This window comes from Danaus plexippus, chromosome 7 (assembly GCF_018135715.1).
Source record: "Danaus plexippus chromosome 7, MEX_DaPlex, whole genome shotgun sequence".
NCBI lineage: Eukaryota > Metazoa > Arthropoda > Insecta > Lepidoptera > Nymphalidae > Danaus > Danaus plexippus.
Window position 1 is genome coordinate 6779077 of NC_083541.1, and position 19233 is coordinate 6798309.

Here is a 19233-nt window from a genome sequence, read left to right on the forward strand (position 1 = left end):
TGCTATTTCATCAACGAATTTATCAAAGACAAAGAGGAATATCTTAAGTTTCAATATTTTTACAAGTTGCAGTGGGTCATGACGAAAACTTGAGTTACCAGCTGAATGACATTTAGCAAAAAATTTACTTTTGTTCTGTTATAATAAAATAAAATAAATAAATCTTAGTATATTTAGTTTAAAACAAGTATATTTTTTATAGATTAGTCGTAATATCCATTGCTAATCAAGAATTTTACTATATAAAAGTGACTTCAGAAGTAAGATAAGGCCATGATAATAATATAATATAAATATTAAATAAAAACAACTTTATGTACTCAATGTATAAAAACTAAATACATAACATTATTTGCTTAAATAAAATATTTCAAACATAAAAAGCCGAGGAATTAACACAGATTTTCATATTTATTGTTTACTAATTTATAGATAATTTTGTTTAAGTTCAGCGTCTTGACAAGTGGTGGCAACTTAAATCTCAGAGATTCTACATATTTCGCTTATAGCCCAACAATTAATACTCATTCTTGCATAGTACACGCATAGCTGTAAAATTTCTGTGTATCATTTTCCTTACAACTGTGTGAATTTATGTAAGTTGCTTCTAGTGTAAATATGTGTATACTCATAGTACATAACTTTTGGACCAAAGTTTTTATAAAAAAAAAACGATTTTAAGCGAGAAACTACATTTACTTTGAGATTATGAATAAGTATCTTATATGGGATAAATAATCACATAATAAACTTTAAGCTTCTAAATAAGATTTTGTTTAAATATCTTGAATGAACCGTAAATCGTATAAAATCAAAATTCTTCTTCTCTATTCCTATTTCATTATGACTTAACGTTTCATTGTTAGTGTAATGATCTGTTCTCTAAGGCATCTACGTAGTTGGAGACCAGGTTTACGAAATTAATGGATCCATCCACCACTTGGACTTAATAAAAAAAATCACCAAAGGCATACATACATTTATTTTAAATAAAATGCAAAAAAAACAACTGTTAGTTCATTATGTTTGAACGATTGTTATTAAAATTTTATTTTTTATTTTTTTCAAAGCATATACCTATGGTATTGTTAAAAACCAATTTAGTTACTCCATTTTTAACTAAAACAAACAATTCATTATAAATATTTGCATACGCATTGTTTACAGTTAAAGGCTCACAGTGATTGAGAGAGTGCAGCTAAAAATAAATCATCATTTTAAAGCAATAACTGGCACTTTAATATATAGCAGCTACAAAAAAAGTCTATTCGGCAACTTTGATAAATCTGATGCAAATTTTCCTTCAACATAACAGTTCTTATAAATGTCATTTAACGTTTACATCTATTAATTATTGCCTTCAATTTCATTTACGTGGGCTACGGAATTGCCATCAAAGAGAAACGAATAAACTGTTTGTAATAATAAATTTGCTGACTAAACATCACTGATAAATATCGTCTGTCATACTTGCCTTTACACAAAATACTACTATTATGAATTATGCCTACAATGAATTAAAGTTTTAATTATGATTAAAATGTCTTTGTTTTGTATGAACTACATAACTGTATATATTCTTTAAAATCCATTCAACAGTTTTTTTGTGAAAAAGTACTTAGCAACAATCTACATTTTGCAACTATAAGGCTTCAAGATTTTTTTTATTAAGTCAAATATTTTTTGTTTTTTTTTTTTTATATGATTCGTATAGCAGATCTGTACCTAGTTTAACCTGTGATTTTGTGAATTTGTTATTTTATTGAATTCTAGATTATTCTTCATTGAAATAGTACACATTTTAGTCCTAAGTCTACGTCTCTGAGAGAAGTATATATGACTATTTTAGAGGTAAATCTCTTAATTGGTAAATCCTGATACCAAAGAAAATTTACTAGATATAGAACTAGGACAGGAGGATAGATATATCTGTATTGAAACATAAATATTTTTCGTTCCTATGTATACATATGTATGAATACTTTATTCAAAATATAATATGCGAAGCTAAAACTTCAACATTGGAACCCTCGTAAAATTATTCTAAAGACTCGCTCCTTGTACACATTATAAGTAATATGATTTATTATTATTTGTTCAGAGCCCCCATGTTCATCAATTACCTACATATTATGTTATGGAAATCAAAATATCATAGTATTCATTTTGTAATCCTTTTTGACATGGAACAAGGGTGGTGATGCCACAAACTTACGAATCTCTAATCATGAGTAGGGGTCAGAGTTTAATATTAATTTTTCCTCATCATGAGTAAAGTAAAAAAAATGGCCTTGCCTAAAAAACGCAATCTTAAATGTGTTCTTTCAATTTGCTATTAATAAACTCTAAAAACTCTCAGCTTGATAGTTTTTCATTAAAAACTGTCCATTATTTGTTGCATTTGCAGTGTCCGTGTCCAATGCATTTCGACAAAATTTGGGCTTTTGTAAAAGAAATGAATATGGTCTTAAAAAAATATATTTGAATAATATTACCATCTTAACTTTTAGCCTCGATTCGCTGGGTAATTATAAAAAATAATATTGGGTAAAAACCAAAATTAAGATCGTAGATATAAAGTGGTAAATAAAAAGTGTAACTTGAAACAGATTCATACAAACATATCAATTTCCAAAATTCTCATGAGGGAATTCAATTTGTCATGAATGTAAAGGTAATTTGTGGTTCGTCAAGAAATCATATTGAATAATTTGTTTCCTGTCCCAGCAGCTGTTTACTTCTGTGTAAAACTGAGCTCCAAGTTACAAGTTTAATGGTTCTAAAACAGATGCAGATCGCTTCGAATAGCAGTAAGTTATCTATATTACAACACGTTGCTTTGAAATACCAACAAGTTTGAGAACTAAGCTGGAATTATAACGTTGAGGTTTGTAATTTAATTTGACATTACGTTTTAAGCCTTTAAACATTAAAATTTGTTAGTGGGTACGTATTGATTTAGGTAAGTATTACGTATTTAAGGCAATGTATTTTTTGTAACAGATACATCGTACAAAATTATACTTAAGTAAAATTATATATCATCTAATTTGTGTTCTAAAATTAAAAAATATATACAAAGATATTATGATGGCAATCTTATAATGTCAATGAAACATTACACGCGATGATTTCATCCACTTGCTTTCATTCTTGGATTTGGTCTACTAATCACGACTTAACTGATTGCATTCTTTGATGCATTTCTCCGTAAGCTGTAATTTTACGTGATTACAAATTAAAAATTATTATCTAGGAATGCAATAACAATAAATTGTTAAAATATTGCAAAATAAAATACTATAAGATTTTAGTTTAAATACATTATTATATTAATGATATTTTTTCTAAAAGTTAAACCCCTACGACTAGAATACTACTCTGGTTTTATAAAAACATTATGGAACATTAACTGGCAAAAACATTTGTGGGTCACCTAATTTTGGTTCAAACCGAATATTAACTTTTGTGTCCCCATCACCAACTTCTAAGAAACTATTCCAATCCAACATCCAATAAAATCCATTTTTTTTAGGAGGAGGAAGATCAGCATCGCCTGGTTTTGAAGGTGCAGGTCCTCCAAAAGAATCTTCTAAATCTGTAATTGATGCTCCGGTGTCAGAATCAGATACTACATCAGATGCAGTCGCTGAAGCATCCTTTGCACCATTCTCTGGGATAGAAACCTCGGTAGTTGTAATGTTTTCTAAATTTGAACTGTCATTAGTTTGCCGTTTATTTTGTTCAGAATCTAAGATAACCTCATCTTCTTCAGGTTCAGGACCTTTATTAAGTGGTATAACTTTGACTGAATCGTAATCGATCGGTTGGTAGTTAGGTTTTTGACTTTCAGATACTGCTTTTGTTTTTCTTGGTTTGGGTAAATCAAGAGGTAGAGTAATTTGTTCTGAATTTGATGACGCAGTATCTAATTCAAATGGTATTTCAGGACGCAAAGGTTCATACAAGAAATTACTTTGTGAAAATTCTTGATTTTTTTTCAACGTTGTACCCTTATCAGATTGGGAAATAAGATCATAAGTAAGCAATAAATTTTCTGGCAGTTGCACTGTTCCATCAACCACTTTTGCGGGTGGTAATGGCTTAAATCCATCCAGAGGTAATAAAAAGTTGTCTTTTCCTGGTTTATCCTTTAAACCGTGTGCATCTAAAAATGCTTGTAATTCCGCAGGTATGTCTAGTTTTTGTTTATTGGTCGTTTTGGGTTTATTGTTTGGATATTTTGTTCTTTTAATTGGTTTTAACTTTGGAGTCGTCGTTTCGTCAACAATTTGCAATCGCGGAGGTCTTGTGTACAGTTCTTGCAAGGAAGACCCATCCCGAGGAGTATACGGTAAGACAACAGTAAGGGTAGGGGTATTTGTTTTAGTTGTTGATTCAACAGCGCTAGTATAAAGTCTGCTAGTAGTAGTAGTAAATGATTTTTGCTTTGAATCAATTTCATCTGTACTTGTTATTTTCATTGTACTATTAATTTCATTGTCCTCATTTGAACCGTGTATTGCAGTTTTAATTGTCTGTTGAAAATTAGTTTTATCTACGTTAGATTGTTTTGTTTGCGATTTAGTTTTTGCATCTTCTTCACGAATATCATTAAGGAGCTGTAGTATTTCTTCGCGAGTGAGTCTGGGCAATAATTCATTCGCTTGCAGTATACTTTGAACTTGTTTCACTGTTTTCTCTACATCGACCGCAGCATTGACGACTGCTAGTAATGCTACTGTTATATAGCACGTAAACAGCTTCATGGCCTGTAATGAAAAATAAATTTAATATTAAATAGTTATTACATTTATTACTTAATAAAGAAAGAAATTGTTCTTTTTAACTATTTTAATGCATAAAAACATAAAATATAAATGTATTCTAAAGTATCTAAGCAGTAATTGTAAATATTAAAAAATTTAATTAAATCTTAAAGGAACTTGAAGGGAAGGTAATGTTCAAATAATAATCATTAAATTAGAAATATATTAACAACTATAATGAGAATTTAACTGGAAGGGTCGTTTCAAATTAGTGGTATTAAACTTTGCACTGCATCCCAACTTCTATACAGCTATTGTAGTAAAATAGTATTGCAATAATATTTCCCACGTCCCTATTGGCCATCGTTGCTTATAATTACACAATTTTTATTTGTTTTGCCTTCACAATAGATTTTTCTAGTTTTGTTGGCTTGCCTTTTCTTATGATTAAAAATTAAGATTTCTTAATAATTTATGTTTATTCAATTTCCGCATCTACAGAAAGATTCCCTCAATTGCAATGACGTTATAACTGCACTAAAATTGCTTTATATTCCAACTTGCAATCTCCGGCATATTGCGTCCCAGTTGTTTTTTTTATATTCGATTATTTGCAGATTCGATTCTTGTAATTGTTGGTGAATTTTTCAGTCTATATTTCCTAATTTACATTTTATTTCAATTACTAGCTCAACATTGCTTTAATGATTAAAAGATAATTACAGTTATTTTATATTTACCTACAAAGAAATTTAAATTAAAATCGCCACCGTTATCATCTAACCTATTTTAACCCAAATAAATAACAGAGAGGTTTATGTAATGACCTGTTAAATGACAATAAATTCATTTGGATGCTAGCCAGCACTTTAAATTATACCGAACTATAATAAAGCAACGCTACGTTTAACTATGCCGTTTTCTAAATACATGATTTTGAATTACTTTCACCAATATTAATAATTATAAATTATTTTAATATTACATCTATTTCAAAACAAATTTTTATTTCAACTATGTAAATTTATTAACAACGATAGTAGAAGTGATTGTGTTTTATTAACAAGAAAAAACAACTACTTAACTGTGACGTAAATACTCATTGAAAGTGAAAGGCGTCGCGGACGTTCGCTTATATTAACATAATGAATTTATGTCAATTTTACAATACATTTCTAGTTTCTAGTAATAATATAGCTTATACTTTAATGTTATAACGTCAATGTAAAACGAATACAATCTTATTCACAAATATAAATATATGTAAGTACATATGTATATGCAGTGAGCGTTCACTCGGTCGTATACAGCCTTAGCATGTGTGTTGAATGAAAATAAGGCAAAGTGTTTGCTTATCATTTTACCCAACTGTAAAATTTGTTCTTAATTTATAGTCTTCATTTTTAAGCATGGTTTTTAATTAAAATCGCGAAATGCCCGATTTAATTCAATGGTATAACAACATTACTTTGTATTACAATTCTCGACTTTAAAAAAAAAAATATTTTTTGAATATAGTATTTATTAAAAACATTACGATTTGTTCAATAGACAATATTAGCGTTGATGAAAAACCTTTTAGCTTCTACAGTATATCAGCTAATATGATTCTAAATATGCAAATGTATCGATAACCCTTACGCTTATCGTATATACTTAAAAGGTTATTATTCTTTACTTAGTGTTATCCTTTTGTTTTGGCAATGTTTTAATATAAGTGTAATTATTATGAATTTAAAAAAGAATAACACATAATCTTTAAATTCATACCTTACTTTAGGGTTTTATTCCCCAAAATTGCAAGGAAACAAATTCTTAAAATGTATATTTTCCAATTAGTCTATAACTCTGCAAGATAATAATAATTTTGCAAGCCTTAATATTCTTATTGCGAGGTCTTGGCACTCGTTAGCTAAATGGCCATCGAATATTTGTCACACATTTTGAATCAATCCACTCACATAGTTTTGTAACTATTTTGTATACAACTTCATATTTGTTAAGTGTGAAAAGATTTTGTGAAATATTAATTGACATATAATATATGATACACGTGACAATTTTTTTTCTATTTTAAATAAACAAAATGAAGGACACCCTAATGCGTTAGATTCCTAAGAATTTGTGTAAATGAATAATTGTTATTCTATTTGACTTTTTTAAGTTCTGAGATGTATTCTGAAAAATTCATTTAAATGAAACTAGTATTTTTCGGATAAACTAATTATGTGATTACCGTGATTTATTTTTGTTAAAAACTACATACTCCCGACGTTTCGATTACTTTGCAGCAACCGTGATCACGGACAGACGAGACGAGAAATACTAGTTTCATTTAAATGTATAAAACTCGCGAAAATCTTAGATCTCATTATTCTGAATAATTGTTTTTACTAGCAAAACATTAAATTCCAATTAATAAAAAAATACATATTCCTTCAGTTATGACATACAATATAATACAGACAGACATGTTATACCGATAATAAAGAGATAAAGAAAATTTGCTTAACTGACCTAAGTTACGATGTTTGTTAAAATTTAACAAGTTAAAGGCATTAAATTCCACACAAATAAAAATTAAATTCCTTTAAAAACGAAAGTATGGCCTCTTTGTTTTTATTTTTGTTCATCACGGAATCTTCTCGTGTTCTATTGGCATAAAATTTTAATATAATAAGTTCACGTAAGTTAACGACATCAAGGAATATTATATAGTTAACTTACGTGAACTTCTCTTATCGCTTAAGGACTATACGGCTTCGCTCATAATGACTTTAGTATTTTTTCTCATTAAAATATTAAAATGAAGCTTAAAATATTAATATCCAATTAGAATCATTTTGATATTTAAAGACTTTCGATTAAATCACATTATAAAGTTAAATTTTCTTTCCTCAAACAGAAAAGGTCTTTGTTATTGAAATCATTCTAATTTATGCTCAGGTTGATTACCATCCGAAAATTAGGATTCTTAAATAAATACAAAAAGTTTTACCCTTAAAATTTCTATTTGCTTTGAATTTAGCTGACCGCCAATTACTTTACGATTTTCATTAACCATTAGGTAATAAATAAACTTTTTCAATTTTGGTTTGTAACAGATTAAGTGAAGTTACAAAGTTCAATTAAATAAAGGTGCGTAATTGTAATAATGGAATATAATTTAACAATGAATGTATATAGCTTTTTATAAATAAGCAATAAATCTAGTAGATTTATAACATTTATTCAAGTAAATCGTAAACGATAAAAAATGTATACATCCAAAATATACTACATTGTTATTTCATTAAGCAAATTGTATAAAAACAAAACATTAAAAGATTTTTGGAGGTTGTTTTTTCAATGAACTTTAAATCAAGGTGAGTGGTGTGAATGTGAACAGTATAATTTTTATTTTGAATACTAGTTCATTGCTCCGTCTTCTTTCGCGTATCTTTTATCTATAATTCCATCCAAGTTTATATTTGTTTTTATAATTTTCTATTCTAATTGTGACTGAACCAAGTACATAATCTTGATGCCAAATTTCACTCATAACATTAGTCAGACACGATTGGGTAACCAATATCCGTCCTAGCTCTACATGTACAACATTAGCAACATGCAGTAACATAACGGAATGAAAACAATAAAATTAATCACCGCAAAGCTGTCTTAGCGTTACAGGATCATTAATCATGATTATAAAATCCCATAACGATTGAACAATAAATACCAATTAATTAATTAATTAATGGGTACCGTATGACGAAATCATCCAATTTTATGCACCTTCTAATGTCTATTCATAATTATTAGACGTCATTTGCCAAAACCTTCTCTTTCATAATTCTGATAAAATTCGCGTAATTTATATTTAAAAAAAAAATATATATTATCCGAAATAAAATTCAAAATTCATAAGAATTATAGACATCTATCAATTACTTAGTACAAAACCAGCCCTAGGTCAGCTATGTAGCTGTCGAATATATGTATTTTTGACTTTTTTATCGAATTTTATTTTATACCGCATAATACCTAGTCGAGGATAAACCACATATACAAAAATAATCATAATAATCTTAACATCATTAAGTATATATATGATTATTATAGTGGTTAAACGTACGAGTATATATTCCAAAACATTGTAAAGTCAATCCAATTAATAATTATTATTAGAAAAAAAAAATGCTTAAAAATATATAAATTACGGATCAATATTTGTAATTTTTGGTTTAATTTTTTAGGCTATATAATAACAAAAAAAATAAGACGAAACAATTACAGTTTTTGGACTTATATAAAGATAATATGTTTAATAAATATATAATTATATGTGCGGTGGGAACATTATATGATATATTATTATCAAATCGGTTCTTCTTGGTTTTGTAATTCGATTACGCGCGTGTCAAAGGTAAAGCGATGATGTAGGTCAGGGACTATTGCGTACCTATGATTAACAGAACTAGTAAAGCTTTTTTATAAACATCTTCTGCAATCAAATTTTAAAACATTTATGTATATTCTCGTACTATTTGATTATAAAAATGTAATGTCAACAGAATGGTCAGCAAAAAAAAAAGTCAAAAATACTTCCTTAAAAATTATACAATCCTTTTTTTCAAGGCCTGTATCAGAGTTTATAAAAAATAATAAGTAAAATTTTATACGTAAAATGGTCATGAGTTACATTCTTTTATATTCAACATTACTTAAATAAAATGATTTGATACTCCCTTTAAATTATTTATTTTAATTATCTATTTTTTAAAGAAAAAAAAGAAGTGTCAAAAAACACACTGTAAATTTATTACCACAGGCTGCTTCGGGTTTCTCAAAACAAACACGGCTCTATCGTCCACAAAAACAAAACCCTTTTACACAAAACCGTCTGATAGAAATAAATTTTACTAATATTTACAAATAATAAAAGCAACCTACCGCGTTTTCAACCGCACAGTCGGAGACAACTCGCGCAACTGGTTACATGACCTGGCAGTGGTGGTGGCACAGGTGCTCCATCGCCATTACTGCCTTATTAGTCACATTAATGTTTCAAATACTAATTTTGTAAAGACAATCCCAGTAAAAAAAAACACTATTCTATTTCTCATTACTAATTACAGAATGATATTTTTTATTATCCCTGATTTTATGCAAACAACAGTTTAAAATGCTTTGGAGCTGACTTCACGAACGAAGAACCCAGCTCATAAACGAGGTTTGCAAATGTTACTCTCGATATTATGTTTAAAAAAAAAAAACTATATTTTTAATATATTAACAATTAGCTATTAAGTTAATATTTCCATCTAAATATTAATACACAATCATTGAATGGGAAGGATTAATTAAACTTTATAATATATCAGACGTCCGAGTGAAAGTCTACAATGTTATTATGGAGGTTATGCAACGTTATGTAACACAACCTTTGAGGCCACGCTGATCAAACACGAGTATATCCGTTTAAGATTTATTTCTTTAAATTCACTCTTAAATATTAAACATATTAAAGTTCCAATATAATATTATAAAATAAATAACTTATGGACACTAGTTATGTACTAATCATAAAAATGTACTGTGTGTAAATGTAATGTGTCAGATTGGTTACAGTTGAGTTGTTGAAATTGCAAAGGTTCTATTTTAATAAAAGATTTTATCAACAAAAATCATTATGTATACAACTCTTATTTAAAATATTTTCTTTAGTCTCTTAATTTTATTCCATTCCTATAATTATAAATAATCATATTACATCTACCATTTCATTCGACAATGTATGTTATTTGTCTGCCATTTTTTATACAATAACAGCTACGAATCTGTAACTTCAACACACTTGGCCCAAAAAAAATATCATCTTCATATACCTAAATAGATTAGAAAGCTAGAAGAAAATCTATTACTGCGGCAATATTGATTACATTATCGATGTTAATAATATAAACAATAATATTAAAAAACAATTTTTTAACAAACTATAAATTTAAAATAGTTTTTATTAGTTCAGTGCTTCAAATGAACTCGAATTATTAAGAGTGATTAATAAAAGATATAATTTTAATATGAAAATGGTGGCGTGCTTGGTATCCATTCATGTAAATATTGTTCATAGATGATGATACTCATGTAATTAGAGTCTTTATAAAATTACCTTAGAAAGCGCGTCATGCTCCTAATCTTTACTACATTATTTTTTTTACATATTATTATCATGAATCAAATGTACTGGTTGAAGAAAATATTTATTACGACAATAGCGTGTTAAATTAGAGGTCTCAAGCTGTAAGCGAAACACGGCAAACCAAGCAAAAAGATGTTAATTCTTACACATTTAGATCTTAAAATCTCATGAAACAATTTAAAGTTTTTGAAGTCCTAAAACTTTAAACATATTTATACCAAACAATGCAACGATTATTGAAATAAATTGTTTAAGATCTAAACTTATTTTTTTTCCTTCAATAAATTAGCAACATGATAAATAAGAAGTAAATAGTTTATTGCAATGTAAACTGGAGTGCAAATCAAGAGCTGTAAAAAGTATTGACAATCTATAAAGTACTTGATATTAACCGATTCTCTTTAGAGTTTGCTTTAGTATAACAATTAATTATCTAAATGATTTTGTTAGATTTTTTTTAATAAAATAAATTTATGCATAAACTCAACAATGTATATTTGTTTCATAATTGTTTAAAACAAACGAATATGTGTATATATTTGTTAATTTAATCAAAACTAACCAAATAGTTTTGGACACGTCTACGTGGATTTGGGAGAAATATTTACACTAGAATAACTTTATGTCACTGCAACAGTAAACTTGATAAAGACAAATGCAATTTGTTTGACTCACTCACCGCTTCGCAGCATTTCAAATTAATTTTATGCTAAGTGCTTGACTTTTATATTATATACAAGACGGAATAAAAAACAATATTAAAACATTTCCAAAAGTTTCACAACTGGAAAATTAAAAACGATATAATGGAAATAAAATACGAAGTGAAAGTAATTAAATAAAAATAGGCTTTACCGATTCTTAGCGGGCAATATTATAAAGATGAATATTTGTGATGTTTTATTAGTTCTTCAAACGAAAACTATCTATCTTTATGTGATTTATATTTATACCCACATACTAGTTCATATAATGATTAAGGCTACCATAACGACAATATAAGAAAACGGAACCGAGGACAAAATAGAGATAGAAGAGATAGCTTTACACATTAAATTCATCTTCCGATGGAAAGATGCCGAGTTATAGAGCATATTTCTTGTGATGTCAGCTATTGGATCCAGACACGTGCTTAGAATGCGAAGACATTTATATTATAATTATTGAGTGGTGTAATTTCAAGAATGAACGTTACACATATATATATTTTTAATTATATGAATAAAAATATTTAAAGTTAATTTTGATTACTCTGAGCTTTATCGATATTTAGAAAAAATTTGCTATTTTCAAACGGAAAATTTAAATACTATAGTTCTTACTACCTACATAATTCTACATTTTACCATCGATGTGTTTCTCTGAATACACTCAATCATTTAGTTTCGCAGTTAATAGGGGGTTTGATATCCCCTTTTGGCACATATTGCAAAACTAGAAAGCAATTTTACTTAGCGAAATAGAAGCGAGATTGGCTATTTACAGTGATTAAACACGTCCCGACCACAGGTATTAAGTTCACAGAATCGTGCGTGGAATATCGTATTGTAGAAGAATAAATTCTCTAGACTGACCTATATCAAGCTATAATATAGAGTCTCGTACTATTAATTATATTTGGTACGTTATTTAAATAAATTATTAGCACCATTTTGCATGTATCAATTATTCATTATCATGAATTATATCCGTGTTTACAACGGACCCGAATATATTATAATGCAAAAAGGGTAGCAAATTAATTGAACCATCTGTCAGCTTATCTAACAAAATGGCGTCATAATACTAAAATTTGACGCTGCTTTATCTTAAGCCTCAAGCAACGGATACGAAAGCTTAGGAAGCTAATGGCGTCTGAATTTTCAGAAGTTGTAATGAAAATATTTACTTTAACAAATCAGTTCGTTTTATTCAGTTTTTAAAACCTAATTTAAAAGCGACTTTTGATATTAAAAAATATGTGTACGTATACATATAAAACGCAACATGGATCGGTTTACAAACTATACAGGGACCAGACTTAAAATATTAAATATAACTGTAATTAAGTTTTATTTCTTACTAGTATTTGATACTTTCCATAATAAGACATTTAGCTTATTTAAAATCACGGTGTTAACTAATTGTCGGCTAGTTTAATGTCTTCTGTTTCTTCTAAATGTATGCTGAACCTGACCCTATTTTACATCAGAAATTATCTCTTACTGTAACTAAATTATAATAATAATTATTATAATTATACCTATTATCCCAATTCTTTTTGCCAATCAGAGCAAAACTAGCTATCTCTATATAGTTGCTACACAGACAGAAAAATATGACAAGCATTAAACATACACATCATTCATAACATAACAAATGTAAAAAAACATTCGTATTTCAAATTAATGGTTACCAAGTTCCAGTTCTTGAGCAAGTTATAGTTTGGCTGATTTTCTTCTTAATGTGAATTCTCGAATACTATTCGTCAAGTAGTTGTTTTGTTTTGTCGCAACATTTCTGAATAATGAGTAAAGTTTCCTTTCTAAATATGTTCTACTGTGATGTCAACTTTCGTATTGCTATTTTTTATCTAAAGGCACATTTTCGCGTTTAGGTATATAATTAATGATGTATAACAGTTAAGTGTTGTTAAAGCATTTTATTACAATAGAATGACTTATTTATTTACAAATTGAAGTTTACTATTTGTTGAAATATGATTCAACTGTTCAAGATGAAATTACGTTAAAATTTATAAATATTCAAGAAGCAAACATCAAACAATTCTCAATACAATTATATATATTTTAAAATCACATGTCCATAATAAAATTGTGAATCAATTATTATGTCATAAATAGACTTCAATAAAAGTTCTTAAACCTTTGTTGATGAATTTTAAATTGAAGACAAAATGTATGCATCTTGCGCTCGATCTTTGTTGGTGCTGGATTACTAATAGTATAAAGTATTTAGTGCACTTGCAATAAATAATATCACATAATCTTTCTTCGTTAAGAAATAATGATATATTTATTAATAAAATAAATAAATAAGATAGATTTTTAAATAAAATTCTTTATAAATTAAAAAATGGTATTATAAATTTAGTATTTTATTAAAATATTACTTCCTTGTGTTAATTCAAAGAGGTAGACACAGTTGACACAGTTTCAAAAAAAAACACACCAAAAGGAAAGTTTTCTCTAATTTGTAATATTATATTTTTTTTGAAAAATTATTAAATAAATTTCATAAATATAATAATTTGATTAATTAATTAAATAAATGATATTTCAAACAAATTATAAAATAGTAAAAAAAAAAATATGAATATAGTTAAAATAAATCATCAGAAAATATTTCTTGGACATTAATAATTTTTGTCTTCACATATTGTGCTTAATAAAGAAGCAATAAAGTAGTTTTTTTTTTTTATTTATAACCACATTAACCTTTCGTATTAATTTTCTTGTTCGGACAAAGAGACACAATCTACAGACATTGTGTCCAGAGAAACGATTAGAATCACATACTACCATCCATAGTCCATTCAATTCCAGCATGAAAAAAACGACGTCCTGTCTCCTCGAAAGACTTTTTGAATTCTTTAAATCGAGCGATACACTTTTGAGCGACTGAGTAAATATCCATTGCCCTTTAAACCTTTAAAATAAATTGCTATGAACATTATTCTACATTTATTTTTAAATACTTTATATAAATAAGAACAGCTATAAGACGAATAAATAAAACTTAAGATATTTCGGAAATTATCACACCGAAATGGTACTATAACAATTAAAGTTTATGTTCTTTTATCTTTGCAGCAAGCAAGCAATGCAATTCTTAGGGGCTTAGTTAAAAAAACTCAAGCTTTTACTGGAATTGTTAAACTTAGCAAATTTATATATTTAATTTTTTTTTTATTCGACTTATTTTTTATAATCTTTCTTATTAGAATCATTGATATGTTTATTAAAAAAATAATATTATAATTTTCTTAACATATGGATATGTTGTTTTTAATTTAAATTAGGTAAATAAAACAGGTCATTACAGTGTTTAAAAGTATTATGTTAATTTGTGTATTTTGCACAATATAGCCTGTATTTGCGAAACACAATCAAATGACCACAAGACCATTTGGGTAATTATACTAATTTATTTTAAAATATTTCAACATAAGAGATTAAATGTTTAGTGTTTAGAGCTTAGACTTAAACTTATATATTCTTTTCGGTAAATTATTCGTAAAAATTGCATATGATTTAGACACAATTGTTGCTTGTAGGTGGCAGAGCCTAGCTGTGGTCAAGTTACTGCAGCTCGAACACGGGCTGGCTCGAGCGGGGAAGTACCACCCTCTCACAGACGATCGGCATGAAGTAGTATTTAATGGCTGCGTTTCGTCCCATGAGTGAGAGAGCCGGTTGCCCTGTCCCTTTTTCCACCCCTTCCCTTTTCCCTCTCTTTCCCACTTTTTCCTCCCCCTCTTCCCTAATCGAGGGTGGTAATAAATCCACAATTCTATGTTGCGGATGTCCATAGGTGACGGTACTACCTCCATTAGGTAGGCCGTGTGCTCGGTTGCCCCCCTTTAGCAAAAATAAAAAAAATATCTCTGAATACATTTTTTTTAAATATTCATAGTCAATCAAAAATGTTTTATTTGAATATAATGACTCACATTTTCCAAACTCAACTGCTATTTGGAAAAGTTTCAAACAAAGGTAATCGAAAACTACTAATGGCCAGCAGTATTAAATCATCAATCGAGCAATCAGCACTCCATTTAACGCTTCGAAACTTTGTTTTACTGTTGACCAAAAAACTAGCATCGGACTCAATATTTAAATAATTTACATCATTTATTTTTAATTTAAGAATTCTATTAAATAGTACAATTATGTTTGACGAACAAATAGTACCCGCATAACAAACATTACTTCACAACAAATAGACTATCAAAGTTGTATAGAATTTACATTTGTTCCGGGATACAAAATGGGTGTATTTTTTTCAAAAGTAAAGACGGACCGTCTGTGGGAGTATAAGGATAGTGTGCAGTGTTTAAAAGTTTGTCAAACAGAAAGTTACATTAGCACTGTCGTTGTAATGAAATAAAAGTTGTTTTGATTTTTAAAGAATGATAATGAGAATATGAAAACAGGAAGAATGGAACAAAAAAATATTTAAAACCTTTCAAGAGTGAAAGGTTCTCTCCAACTATTCCACATAAATGTGTGTCGAGTACCAGAACATCACGTGTTGACCGAATACGGCGAAAACATATTGTTGATCACTGAGGAGATCATTAACTTCTTTTATGAGGCGTGGGTTCAGTATACGTCCCATGATCTTACAGATTATGGAGATAATTGCAAAGAGAGATGGTACGGTCAATTTAAAAAAGAAGACGAGACTGGCTTAACATCATGGCTAGAATAATATCCGGCTACCTAGCTTTGTTCACGTCCAGTCTACGAAGATTACTCAGTAGCTGTTGATTAGAAACGTAGAACACAGTCTTAAAGGAAGCCTGCTGTTGTTGTGAGGATGTGAATTTTGGGCAAACACAGAAGTAAGCTGTGTTAGTTTTTCCTAATAGGCTAATGTCACATGAGGATACCATTTCCCACACAGATTTATTATAATTTTTTTAACATAATGATAGTTATGTAAATGTTACATGAAAAACACCGTCATTTGAGAGTTCTTATTTAAAATACTTAATAATCCCTTTATAAAATAACAAAAGATTGAAGGGAAAAATAATCAGTCTTTAAATATAACCAACACACTAAGCTACTTTAAATACTTCAGTAGACGTATATGGATACATGATGCTATTATTTGTTATACCGTATAACTTAAACTCAACAACAACACAACAAATCTTAGTAATCAATCCTAAACAATTACTCAAATGATACTACAAAACTATCCTAAATCCTGTAATACAATCACTCTCGCCACTTTCTTATTGTTTTCCATTATTGCATCACAAGCCAAGCGAATAGATTATTTGATTTTGACCGTATAAAATATTTCAATGTAGCTACCTATATTATAATACAAATTAAGATATATTTATGCATAGTGATAATTTTGTTTCGGAATAAAACTTAACATCTGCGAAAGGCAATGAATATTGAGTCAAAAATCGTAAAACCATAAGGATAATTATGTATATATATATATATATATAAATATATATACCTTTTCATTCCCTTTGTATTATTCTTGGAGGGAATTATAAAGATAATCTTTTTGTCTATTTGGCTATGTTTACCTGTTTTTCAAGACTCCCTATGTATGCAAAATAAAAAAAATGACATTAATTAACCACAACTTTTAAATATTTACTTACTCGTGTTTGATATATGTACTAACTGCAATTTTTGAAGACGTATGATGGAAAAGGCAACAAAATCTTTATATAACATTTATCTCATAGACACATTAAAATAATATTAAAATATTTGAATCATTTATAACCAATATTATTATAATTTAATTACTTACTAAATAAATATTGTATAATTTATTATTAAATAATCAATTTAAGTTAATTTTTTCTATTCATTTTGTATGGAAACTAGTTTTAAAGTCTTATATTTTTTAAAGGGAACGAAGATAATAATTAATCAATGGAATTTCAATAACAATCCGCCTTCTTATTAAATAATATTTTTTAAAACAAATTCATAAATTTTTAACATTTAACCTTTAATCAAATGTATGGAAATTTTCAGGGTAAACGCACAATCAAATCTTCACTCAATATGAAAATAAAATACACAAGATAAATATTATTCCTTGTTTTGATAAATCTAAAGTATTTGGTCATTCTAAATTATTTCAACTTAATGATGGTCTCGATATTAATTTAAACATTTCTTCTATTATCTATCCAATTATATATCCAATATATACTTATATATTATGACTAGTTAAGACTAACTCTATCGAAAAAGTAGGTAGACAAGGTGAACTAAAATACTTCAGATTCCTGAAGTATTTTAGTTCGATTTTTAGATATTCATCTAACGTCTTCAATATTTAAGTACAGGAACATGATGGAAATTTTACTCCAATAAATTTATATTTACGACTAAGGAATCCAATATACCGAGGTAAGATGTCAGATTTAATTATTGTTAAGTCTCAAATTAATTATAACATACATTAATATTCTTGTGACTAATAAAAATATACACAGTATATTGAAATTATGTATCAAACGAATTTTAAAGAATGAAATCCTTCAAGCATATATTTCAAATTTATTCAATGCTATATCAACTCATTGTTTGTATAAAAATATACTGTAAATGTTTTCTCTACGTGAATGTATTATTTATGTTACAGTAAGTATCATGTTCAAGAACTCCTTTGTAGTTTACAAAGGCGTTCTTGATAAAGGTTAGAAGTTTATAGTTTGAACGCAAACATAATTGGAGGAGAGCAACCTTCACGGCAAAGTATTAAAGAACTGCTGTGCATCCCGAAAACTGAAAGATGAGCTTTTCCAGGAAAAAATTAACTGTATCGTAATAAAATAATAAAAAAGATATTTATAAAAAAACTACTTTTTTGAAAATTTTTCCCGTTTTTATATTATCTGTCTACGTTATTGATATTAATTTTTATACAACATATCACACAAAAACACAAATATTTTGTAAAAGATTTTTAAAGCGATACACAAAATTAATTCGGAATGAGCTTTTATTTATCAATTTTGAAATAAATGGGAAAAAAAATGTTCAAACTTGTGTATAGAACAAGTGGAAAAATAATAATATTAGGAAAAATTACCCATCAAAGGAAGAATAAATAGGTTAAACAAGGGCATCAAAGTATATATTTTGATTTGATATTCCTTGTCTAAACTGCCGTGGGCTGAAAATAAAAGAAAAATACACTTGTCTCATAGGACACAATCAACGGAATAGTAATATCGAGCACCTTACAGCTTACCCCTTTTAAATAAAATTAATTTATTTTATCTAACAATCCATCATTAACTTTAATTATTCAAAACATTATTTTCTTCTTTTTAGTATTTTTTGGCAGAACTCCTGTCCATAAATGTGTTGTAGTTCGTCTTCAAATAAAAAAGTGACACAAAAAACAGAGATTTTTGGAACATTCAACTCACAAAATTGAATAATACAGCAGTTTCAATCAGATCCTTTACTTTGAAATAATGTTGTTCTGGCTCTATTATGGCATTACTAGGTGTAATAATTTCCGATCATTAATATTTTTCTGTAACCAGAACTTAGTATT

General features: G+C 27.9%; 1 protein-coding gene across 2 annotated transcripts; it reads right to left on the bottom strand.

Moving 5' to 3' along the window:
* Positions 1-1695: 1695 nt before the first annotated feature.
* LOC116770974 (uncharacterized) lies at positions 1696-9839 on the bottom strand. 2 transcript variants are annotated; one of them, XM_032662630.2, is made up of 2 exons: positions 9705-9839; positions 1696-4772 (listed from the first exon to the last, which is right to left on the bottom strand). In XM_032662630.2, the coding sequence occupies exon 2, from the start codon at positions 4767-4769 to the stop codon at positions 3399-3401; it is 1371 nt and encodes a 456-aa protein (XP_032518521.2). In that variant the 5' UTR covers positions 4770-4772; positions 9705-9839; the 3' UTR covers positions 1696-3398. The 2 variants fall into 2 exon arrangements, with proteins under 2 accessions (XP_032518521.2, XP_032518522.2); XM_032662631.2 differs by having other exon boundaries at positions 9578-9716.
* Positions 9840-19233: the final 9394 nt, after the last annotated feature.

Coding starts and splice junctions, on each gene's coding strand:
- LOC116770974 (XM_032662630.2), bottom strand. CDS start 4,769: ATGAAGCTGTTTACGTGCTATATAACAGTAGCATTACTAGCAGTCGTC.